At 34.8% G+C, this 12,077-nt stretch overlaps 1 protein-coding gene across 2 annotated transcripts in view; it reads left to right on the forward strand.

Moving 5' to 3' along the window:
* The window catches only part of COL14A1 (collagen type XIV alpha 1 chain), a gene marked incomplete at its 3' end in the record, with an annotated part of 1,869,522 nt that overhangs the window by 827,233 nt on the left and 1,030,212 nt on the right, over positions 1-12,077 (forward strand). For both annotated transcript variants that reach the window (XM_044066920.1, XM_044066919.1), the window contains 1 exon segment: positions 8,914-9,036. In XM_044066920.1, coding sequence (XP_043922855.1) covers positions 8,914-9,036 — 123 coding nt within the window.

Here is a 12,077-nt window from a genome sequence, read left to right on the forward strand (position 1 = left end):
TCTTCTGCTAGGGACTGCATCCATCAGGTGCTGATAATGAGGAAGTTATAGTATTGGCACTGGTTTATGAAGCCATGAAGGCATTATAGCTTTGTAAATGAATGCTGATACTGGATTTGTGGTCACAATGAAGCACTGAAGTGCTCGGCGCCTGGTGATTTAACTGTAGCAGGCTGTATATTATATTTATAGCAAGCAATTCACTTCAGTTTCACCTTTGAGAAGTTTTTTTTTTTTTTTTTTTTACTGTTTAACTTTTGTTTGGGGAATAGTACATGGTGCCAAATAACTTAATTACAGTTCTAATCTCCCATGGAAAACAAAGCAATTATTCCTTGAGGCACATCCTCTTCTGAGTTTTGTCAGGTGGAAGTGGTGCTAGTTTGTTGTATGAAAAAAAATAAGTCTGCTGGTAACACTAAACAACAAACAGACACTTGTATTAGTGGTCAATAATGTCAGATGACTCTGGTGGTGATGTAGCCTGGTGTACGGTAGGCTGCAAAAAAGTGAAACCAAAAGGAATTATTAAGAGGGCAAGCTACAGACTTTAACTGTAAAAATAAAGTGTTTTCTTTTTTCTTTCTTTTTTTAAATATTTCATTTAATGGTGACAACCAAGGCTGTGAAACTGGGATGTGGCTCATGCCACCAATACCATGGTATTAAAACTTCACGATTGACATAGGAGAAGGAAAGTACATGTCACTAGTTTTTATTGTCTGTGTGTGTTCTAAGTGGAGAAGCTTCTTCATAAGAATTCACAACACTGCCACTGATGTCTTAACTGTGGCAAATTCAACCGTTTAACTGCCTGCTGAAGGGCTGTTTTTGTACCAGTAATTAGGCTTTATCCTGGATGAAAAAGAAGCTTTGTAGTCATTTGAATTTAACGTTTTCTGATTTATCAACTATGCATTAACTTCTTATGATTGCATAACTGGATCTCTCTTTAGACCACTGAACACAGTTTACTAGTGCTTTTATGTATTATGGAAGTTTTCTATGTCGTGGATCTGTAAAGAAACATTTATAGGGAACTGTGTGCCATGTATTATTCAGGCTATTTAACCGGTACCTATTATCATAGGATCATAGGAGGTTACTAGGCACTTATAAGCCTAGCCAAGAGTTTAGCCCATGTTTAGACAAATTAGCACCCAATGCCCCTATCCAGCAGGGACACGGGTGGAATCCCAGGGGTATATTTTCTGTTTCCCATCCAGTTATCCAGGTTGTGCTTTAAAAAGGTAAAGAAGTACTCTACTTGATGTGGAGAGGTAGTCTATTCCACAGATGGGGGGAGTCTCTGGTACACAAATCTGTCCCAGCAACAAGTTTTGTTGATGTCACAGACCAGGTTGAGGCCACGTGTGCAGGTTACTTGAATGGAACTTGACTTACGGATATGCAGCAGTCCCATCAAGGTGGGGTCCATGAATGCCTTGTATGCCAGACAGAGGTCACCTCTATGAAACCGAGTAGAGGGATAGGGCTTTTAGCCTATCTGTGTACGGTTATCTGTTTGAATTCCATTAGTTTTGTAAAGTGCTATGTGCTAAGGCACTATATTAAAATTCAGTTTAGTTTTTATGTTTTTTTTTTTTTTTTACATCAGATGTTTCTTATGTCTTTTTGATTGCTGCCTTATGTAAATTTGTCATGTACTAGGTGCTGGTTCTGTAAGGAGCCATATTCTCTACAGTTGTTCTTAAAGCTTTGGCTTGTGCATAATAACAAATAACTGCATATGTATGCAATTTGTTTATTAGGCTGTGCACACTAAGTGGACAGAAAGTGGAAGCTCTCCAGTTTTATAATATGTGCCAGTTGTTGGGTGATCATGACGTGCTTTATGAATCTGTGTCAACACAGACTGCAGTCTACTTTCTAGTTCCCAGTAGTTTATATTAACAGATTTTTCTGGTACTGTGAGTTGGCAAATATCTGCAGCTTGTCTTAGAGTGTATTGTTTTATTAAGCACTTTCCTTTGTCAAGAGGCAGTGGTAAAAATGAATGATTAAAGGAGTAAAGTAGCAAAGGCAACTTCACACAGAGCTGTAGCAAGGTGGTTCAGCACCCTTATGACAGCGCCCCCCCCCCCCCAGAGCAGAGATGGTCTGAAAAAAGATACCAGACTTAGCAAAGCTCTTTTATTACAATGATATCTGTTAATAACACTTAGAGTGCAAGCGCGTATGCTTTTCATAAGCTTCAAGACGCATACACATGTGCATACACACATGCACACATATTGAGCACAGTTGAAATAGTAACAAATAAAGAAAAGGGCAAAGGGCTGTTACAGTTGCATAATAGCTATTTGCTGTGCTTTTGATAATACCTTCTGCAAACTGTAGCAAAAATTGCAGTTATTCCTTGCTACATTTCATTACTCCGACTGTCATTTAAGCATCTGCACTTACCAGTTGCCACTTTTCTACTGCTTTCATGGCACAACCAGTATCAGCAGAGCTATTTTGTGTACATTGTAGCTCTTTACAACACCTTCACAAGCACATTTTGTTAAACTGTAGCAAAGAGACAATCGCTACAGCTCCTTACACAGACTGTCATTTAAGTAGCCCCCAGATCACAGCTGTTTAAATGCTTATGGTTACTGCTACTCCTCTTTCAGGGGACAATAGGGGGCTCTTCTGATAATAACACCCAAACCTCAACATCTGACATCCAGGACAGCTTCCCCCACTGCACTACCCTTGCTATGGCTCTGTCGTCATCATAAACATTTTCAGTGATTCCATATCGGTGAATCAGTTTTAAAATGCTATCTCCCTACTTGCAATGTGAACAAAAGAATATAGACTAACATACAGGATGACATATTCAGTTAACCGTGTTTCTAATGGCATCAAAAGCAAAGTTTTAGAAATCCTTTTATGTTTTTTTCTTGTTTTTATATTCTGTATACATACTGATTGTTATTTGGATTCAGACAACTAGGTGTGAGATAAGGTACATAGCAGGGGGGCCATGTGTAGCCTATATATTTGGGTATTAGATGGAACGTAGGGATTGGCATGAAGATACACATCTCAAAGGCACACTGACAGCTGGGGAGCAAGGGTATTGTGAAGTATGGATGCCCAGTGAATCCAACTGCCCCCCTTTTATTTTAATAACACGTTTAATGTTCAAGTACAGGCAGTTTATATATAGAGGTGCAGGGTTTCATAATGTTTTAGTGGAACCTATTCCATTAGTTAATTTGTCTGAAATGAACTCTTTCTCTCTGGTATGTAATTGGAAGATGACAAACACTGATGGAAGACTGTTTAACATATGCAGTACCATGTACTAATATAGCCCTGCCCATTCTAATTATCCCCACCCATTCTGTTGCCTCCTGAAGCCCCACTCCTTGCTTTGAAATTAGCAGCTCCCATGGGTTCTGAATCTAATGGTTTGAAAGTTCCTGTCTTGGATATTGTACTATCCATGGATAAAAGTAGGTACTATAACAATATGTTTGAACTCAAACAATACCACTGGCAATCATTCTTGAATGTTGCAGTAGCAATGAAGATGCCAGCATCAAGCTATTACTGAAAGCTAGTCCACTTAAAGTTAGTGTCACTTTTATTAAAATGTATATGTAACAAGCTTATACTTACAAACTGATTAGTCTACAGAGTACCCATTTAGACTATTTGTCCAGTAAAGGAGCTTTTTTAATGTGTAGCTGTTGCTTTTTGTTAGATTTAGTGTTATTTTCTTTTTGGAATTACATTTATACATACTTTCTAAGCCTTCATTTTTATATGGATATAGATATATATATATATATATATGTATACACACACACACATATACACACACACACATATATATACATATTATATATATATATATATATATATATATATATATACATACATACATAATTTATATATATATATATATATATATATATATATATATATATATATGTATATATATATATATATGTATATACATATATATATATATATATATATATATATATATATATATTTAGACACACACACACACAGGAGGTGTTGTGAGTGCAGGGGAGCTTGCCCCTATGAGAAAACCTGTTTCTGGTGTTTTTTTGACTTTTCAAAACATCTCGACCATATGAAGTTTGACGTTTTGAGAAGTCAGTCTTCTGAATTAGATCTGCATACATAGATAAAGATATATAGATAGATGGATAGATAGATAGATAGATATAGATATATATGGATATAGATATGTTTCAAAGTGTCCCTAAATAAAGTGCATCAATCCCTGCATCTCCTACAGTGTGCGGAATTTGCTCCAGCACTATCTATTTCTAAACCTGCTAATTCTTTGAGGACACAGAACTTCACAATAAAACCTGTTTTGATATATAGAATATCTTTGTTTGTCTTAACCTTTAGCTGTTACATCACTAGATAAGGTACATATAGAGACTAGGAGTGTGGGCAAAGTCCCTTGCAAAGCAACTGTAAAAGAAGACATAAACATAGATTACTTTTTCACTTCATTCTGTCAGCAGTAGCTTGTTCTGACTATAGTGTCCCATTTTGCTTTATCAGCCATGCTAAAATAGGTCTCAGTGAAACAAAACCTGATAAGTCATTCTTTCTACTAAATTATTCAGTTGAAGACCAGATGTATAATTTTTTTTACTCTTAATTGGTCTTTTCCAGCAGGTAACTTGTTTTACCTTAATCCCACACACTGACTAATATACCCAACTGCAATTAATGTTATTCTATTAATTTTCACATTTGCAGTTTGGCCACTGTATTTCTTTTCTCTGCCATATTAGCTCATCATCTAATTATTTCCATATCCCTCAGAGTTGTTCCCTCAAATGACAAAGTTGATCTGCTTGTAGGAGCTTGAGTGAGGGCACCCAGTCCTTACAATAGTAGCAGCGTACATATATATTATGCCCATGTAACTTGTAATGAGCCAACATTGTTTGTGTGGTTTTCCACACATATTGCTAATTTTGGATAATGGTAGCATTTGTTCACTTTTTTATATTCATGTGTTTTCATGAGTTTGGATACTTTGAAAGCACTTTGTACAGAATGTTTTTGGGGTTTGCTAAGCACTGTCTTCTAAGTCTGGAAGTACTTCAGAAATCTAATAATTTAACTTGGCAGTCTTACAGTTTTTGAGAGCTTGTAATGTAATTGTATTAATGTTTTCAGTGATATTCTATAACTGTATAAAAATTTTACTGTTTTTTTTTCACAAAAAAGTTTATTAAATAACAAAAAGAATAAAAGAGTGCATACAACCGTGACAAAAACAATATACCAGCATAACAGCTAATTATATCCATATGAAAAGCATAACAGATAAAAGGTAAAACTTCTTTATACAGCATTAAAAATTGTTTGTGCAGCAAAATAAGAATATATTCCAATAGTTCTTAAAAGACGCATCATATACTAGAGTTTGTGTTCCTAAATATAAAGCAGCTTATCTATATCAGCAGGCCCTGTTTTCAGGATTTTAAAAGTTATAGTGATGAAACTAATAGGACCATCCTTAGCCATAGTTTCCAGTAGTTATTAAGAGGGTAAGCTTTATCCTCAAACCATAGAATCCAAAAATTGACTCTAGATAATGGATGGAAATTAGGCCTTAAGGCACAATTTACTGCATTAGCCATCTTGGACCATATCACCTCACATACTGTACAGGTCCAAATCAAATGGAAGTAGTCTGTCCCATTTTCTAGACATGTCCAGCAATTGTTTCTGTCTAGTAACACCTTTCATTATAATGAGACAGAAGAATGTCTTGCCAAAAATGAATACATTTATATTGTTTAAAGGCAAGCAGTGGGAATACAAGAAATTGCTTCCATTAAGATAATATCTTCTCCAACTGATCATCTCTAATACTTATCTGAAGTAATTCCAGCCATTTCTGTCTAACTCCCTCAAGGTCTGTTTGAAACCCAGGATATGCAGGCTATAGCATATAGCCACCAAGACTTTAGAGTGTTTCCTAGCCTTTGTAAAATTTTTAGCCAGGGGTTATCCATCTGAGAGGGGAAGTGATGTCTTTCTTCTTCCATTACAATTAGTCTTACATTGCGAAAATGCAAGAAAGAAGTGCAATTGTTTATTAATTAAGTCCATCTAATATCTATATACACACATATATATATATATATATATATATATATATATATATATATATATATATATATATATATATATATATATATATATATATATATATATATATATATATATATATATATATATATATATATATATATATATGTTTGGATCTACTTCAGTAAATTGACTTACCTAAACAGAAGCGCATATAACCGAGACAAAGCAACCAAACAGACTATGGTACTGAACAGTCAAAACATCATAAATTTACTCCAGGAAACAGTCATCCACCAACACCATGAAAACAAACCACATTTAATTAAACCCATCCAAGTGGGGGGGTTTGCCACCCACACTCCCCTTACTTAAATATATCAAGTCCGAGATTGCACTGCAGTGTGGAAAAGGGCAAAGGTTGGAGTTGGCCAACCAATGCTTTTCCCGTGTTAAAATTATGATCTTCTAACCATTCAGTACCATATATATATTCAACAGGGACATGTATTTCCACTAACCTTTTGAAAATGCCTGGACCTCATATATCTTGATTGATCTTCAAAGTAATCCAAATAGTCTTAACAAATACAAAAAAGAATAGTCAGAAATAAAGGACTTAACAGTTTATAAATTTTTCAGTACATTACTCAGTGGGACATCATAACATTGACCAAGAAGTGACTAAGACAAAAAGGGATATTAACATTAATGGCTAGAAGAATTAATGGCAATCAATTGCCATATCCCAGAAATAAACATACACAAACACACACACACATACTATGTGTATGCTTATATATATATATATATATATATATATATATATATATATATATATATGTGTGTGTGTGTGTGTGTGTGTGTGTGTGTGTGTGTGTGTGTGTGTGTGTGTGTGTGTATATATGTATAAATATATATATATATATATATATATATATATATATATATATATATATATATATATATATATATATATATATATATATATATCAATAAACAGAAGCCCTCAGCGGGGAACTGTGACAACGATATAAACCAGGCGATATCCAAACCAAAATTTATTGAGTGATTTCATGCTTATGAATCAAGCACATCATCAGAAGAATAAGGAGGGCAGTACAAATCAACAACTTCTATACATGATCTGTCGCAATTAAAAATGCAAATGCATTAAAGGCATCCATTCAATAAAAAGCACTGAACACAAGAGTTCGAAAAACACTATGAATAGATATAATAAGAAGCTTTAAAAGACTAGTACTGAAAATAATACCTCTTGTTTCAACCACCTACATGGAAAGGTAATACAACTACCAAAAAAATTATATAATAAAATATTTGAAAACCACTACTGGCATGAAATCTTACATCAATTAAAATTTTAACGTAATACATTTGCCCTATACTTTAAAATAGGGCCCAGGTTGACATGATCATTTAAACCAGGAGGTACTACTGCATTTAATCTAAGTTGCCAATATTGTTAACCCAGTCCCCCTCCCCCCTTTTATTATATTTAACAGCTTTGGTGATACCAAAAAGAAATTGGTTGGGGTGGGAACAATTGATATATATATATACATATATATATATATATATATATATATATATATATATATATATATATATATATATATATATATATATCTATATATATTATGTGTGTGTGTGTGTGTGTGTGTGTGTGTGTAATGGATATGAACAGTGCCCATAGTTCAGCTTAAGGAGGAAGCTGTAGTAGTAGTAGGTACAGCTTGAATGGCAGCCAGCTTATCCTGTGATATGTCCAAATGGAAAATCTCCTAAAGAGAGGGATCCAGAGTAACAAAATCCTTCTTTGAACTTTTGTACTCCCTCACCTCAACTAAAAGATCAAATTTATTACTGGTTGGAATAGTGGAAAGAGAGAATGTATAGATTTGGCTTTAGTAGACAAGAGGAGTGTATCACTGAGCAGGCTCTCTGCTTCTTTCCTGGAGGAGGTTTGCCCATTGAAAATGGAAGGGGTTGGTTTAGGCATTTCCCTTCTCTACTAGCTTGGTCGGTTTTCATCTCTGGCCCCCGACTCTTTATATTCAAGGAAGATTGTGATGTCGCCATATTAAGAAAGGCATTTACCTCATTGTCTCAAACACTGCCAGTTAGCCATGGTCCTGTGCTTGCTGCATAGTTCAGTGCTAATGGTACTGTGTTCTTCATCATCATCATCATCATCATCAGTGTTTTATGAAATTATTGAATAAACTCTTACATTTGCAAATGACTAGATTCCAATATTATTTTTTGATGTGGTTTGTATTTAGGAGGCTTGTTTCCCTGGCTACCAGACTTAGTACATTATATAAAATGTGATCATTTTTACAAACTGGAGTCATCCTTAATTCATGTACATTTTTAATAAGAGTACAGATCAGCACATCTTTTTAATGCAAATTGATTATTAGATTAAATTTATGTATATACATTTTTCTTTCTGAAGACTGTATACTTTGAACTCAGTTTATTTTTGTATATTTTTGCTCTAAATGAATGATTATGCGGTTATAATGGGGAAAACTATAACCAGAATATTAAAATGAAATTACCTTAAAATGTAACACTATAATTTGAACACTATTTGAATTGTGTACGGATTAATGAGTTTTGTTGTCGTTGCATGTATGATGTTTATGTGATGCTGCATTGAATATTAAATGTTTGCGATTCTTTTTAAGCAGTGTATATTAGTAATCAACAAATGTCTGCTTCCTATAAAAAAAAAACATTAAGAATAAATTGATATTCCTTTGTTTCCAGTGCCTCTTTCTGCTCCAAGAAACTTGCGAATTTCAGATGAATGGTACAACAGATTTCGACTTTCCTGGGATCCTCCACCATCCCCTACTGTGGGTTATAGGGTTGTGTACAAACCAGTTTCTGGTACTTTGAATTTTATTCTATTTTTTTACTTTCTTCATTTGATTGTATTGTTGGAACATAATGCACACTGGTATATTACATTTCACCATTGGTATGGCTGCTGATCAGAGTAATGTTTATAAGTCCTAGATTTTTAAGGCATGTATTCCTTGTATTCATTTAAAGTACAGTAAGTACTGCTTATTGCATACACTATGGATATGTCAACAGTAAAAACAACACAAGATTTAAAGTAGAGTGCAGAATGTGTGAAGAACACTGAAGTTGCATGTGGTTAGTATATTATAAATATTCATTCATTCTGTGATGCAGTAATGAAGATGGTAAATATTTTGTTTTGTAATGGATAAATTGTTATGACACTTCTCTTTTAGTTCTAAATCTGTGTGTAGATAAAATTAATAGATTGAAAACAATTTATTTCCAGAATATAAATTCAGTGATAAAAATAATTTCTCCCAGAAAATTACAGTAACTTGCATGCAGGTGAGTCACCAATCCCAAACTGAATTCTAGCGATTTGCGTAACTTACGTTTAATAAAATTCCTCATGTTTAGGTATCCAGAAAGAGCACTTGCTAATATGGCATCAGATTATTGCTCTGCATTTTCTTAGAAATTATGTGATGAATAGAACCAGAGAGTAATAAAACAACATTAACAATAAGCACATTTGCCAACCATCCATAAATCTATGTGCAGCTTGCAAAAAGCATCCAAAATTAGATACATCTGTAGCACCTATAACATATTTGGATGTCTGTAAAAAAGAGACGTCAGATGGGTCTAAAGGAGAAAGGCTGACACCCAGCATCCTTCTGCTATGCAATTTGTTGGCACCGTGTATAAACATCTGCTACTTATAAAACCTCTTAAACCCAGCAAGCAGTACTGTACTACTAGGGTTTAAGTGTCCCACTGACTGAATGGGGCCAAAGGTAATAAAAAAGTGAGTACATTGTACTTGGCTAATGAACTGCTGGTAAGATTATTATTATTATTATTATGTTTTTAATCTTAATAATTGCTTATAGTTTATTGCTTTTGATGGAAACAAAATCTGAGGGACCATGGTCTTCATTCTTGGGTGGCCTAATGGTTAAGGTGTTTGCCTTGCAAATACAAGGTGCACAGTTTGAGTCTCACAAGGGATAATTGGCTAAGCTTAAAATGGCTCGCAAGGGCAGTTAGCTTAGTACTAATCTATGAAATAAGATTATTATCAACAAAGTGTACCATTCCTTTAGTTTTGCCAGTATGAAAGTTAAGAAGCTTAGTACTAATCTATGAAATAAGATTATTATCAACAAAGTGTACCATTCCTTTAGTTTTGCCAGTATGAAAGCTAAGAAGCTTAGTACTAATCTATGAAATAAGATTATTACCAACAAAGTGTACCATTCCTTCATTTTTGCCAGTATGAAAGCTAAGAAGCTTAGTACTAATCTATGAAATAAGATTATTACCAACAAAGTGTACCATTCCTTCAGTTTTGCCAGTATGAAAGCTAACAAGCTTAGTACTAATCTATGAAATAAGATTATTACCAACAAAGTGTACCATTCCTTTAGTTTTGCCAGTATGAATCTAAGAAGCTTAACACCATAACTTGTCCCGTCATTCTCCACTCTCAAACTGGGCAGCTTTGAGTATGTCAGTCACCCAGTTAGTGCTCCCAGATTTCTCCTGAACAGAGAGAACTGTCAGACATAGGCTTTCCAGATCGCAACATAAATCATATTAGCCATTAGTAGTAGCCAGGAGAAGCACAACATGATGGGCATCATCCTACTGTCCATTGTTAAATCATAATTACATTCTGTTAACATTTATCCTACTACCCTACCTCCCAAAAAGACAATGATATAGTAAAAAACACATAGGGCTAGATTTAAATACAATAAAGCAAAGTATGTCTCCTCATAGGTGTCTTCTGGCTGCCCACCCCCCCCCCCCGAGTACTTGGCAGATGACCAAAACAGTAGAATGTACAGCTTTTTCCTACAGTGACATGATGTCACTATCTTCACAAATCATCTGTGTTAATCTACAAATAAATATCAGCGATGCATTCCTTATGAATGTTTTGAATCACAGTGCTTGATGTGGGGCTTTTATAAAGGACTATTGGCTATTGTTGAGCTAACTTTAATTAAAGATAGATAGCCAGTGAGGTGACTTTAACTACAGCTAGACCGTCCATGAGCTAACTTTAACCAGAATTAGATGGCCTGTGAGCTGATGTTAACTAGAGTTGCAAAACGTATGAGCTAACTTTAGTTAAAGACAGATAGCCAGTGAGGTGACTTTAATTAGACGTGGAAAGCTTATGAGGTGAAGTGATTTTAATTAGCTGAGGAGTTGCAGCAGCTACAACAGTGTGGTAAGAACTATGGTGCATATTTAATCCAACATAATGTTGGAGTAAGATTTGATGTCACTATTACTGATTTGCAAGCCAAGGATGCTGATGCTGCAAACAGGCCATTGTGGAAAAATAACAGTGTCACTGGCTTCTAGGAAGGAGATAAAGAGAGGAACCAAGTGATATTCATTTAAAATTCTAAAAGGAAAATCAGATATTGTGGATCCACAGACAGACTAGACACATAGGCGAGAGAGAAAGAGAGACTCTGTAATGATCATTTAAAACACAGGCATTAATTATATAAATCCCACAGCTATATACCAAACCTGTGGATATTAACAATAGGTGCAAGAAATACAAATATGTTTATAGGTGACCAAAACAGATCACTCTAGTGGCTCCCCGGAGATCACACCAGTGGCTATACTTGATAGAGGCACTTGGAACTAATGTCGGGCGGCACAATGCCAGAGCACTTCTGTGGGCTAGGCTTGTAAAGGCTCTAGGGCCATTAGCCTAGTAGACACCTATGAACCTATGAGATGTGAACTGAATTATTCTAAAACATTGTATAGATATATATTCTCACTCATTTGGCACCTGAAACCTAATGGGAGATTATGCAAAATTGCCATCCCATCCTTTTGAAAAGCTGTTTGGAAGGTGGCTTGTG

The sequence above is a fragment of the Protopterus annectens genome, chromosome 3.part1, assembly GCF_019279795.1.
Source record: "Protopterus annectens isolate FY-2018-M chromosome 3.part1, PAN1.0, whole genome shotgun sequence".
In the NCBI taxonomy this organism is placed as follows: Eukaryota; Metazoa; Chordata; order Ceratodontiformes; family Protopteridae; genus Protopterus; species Protopterus annectens.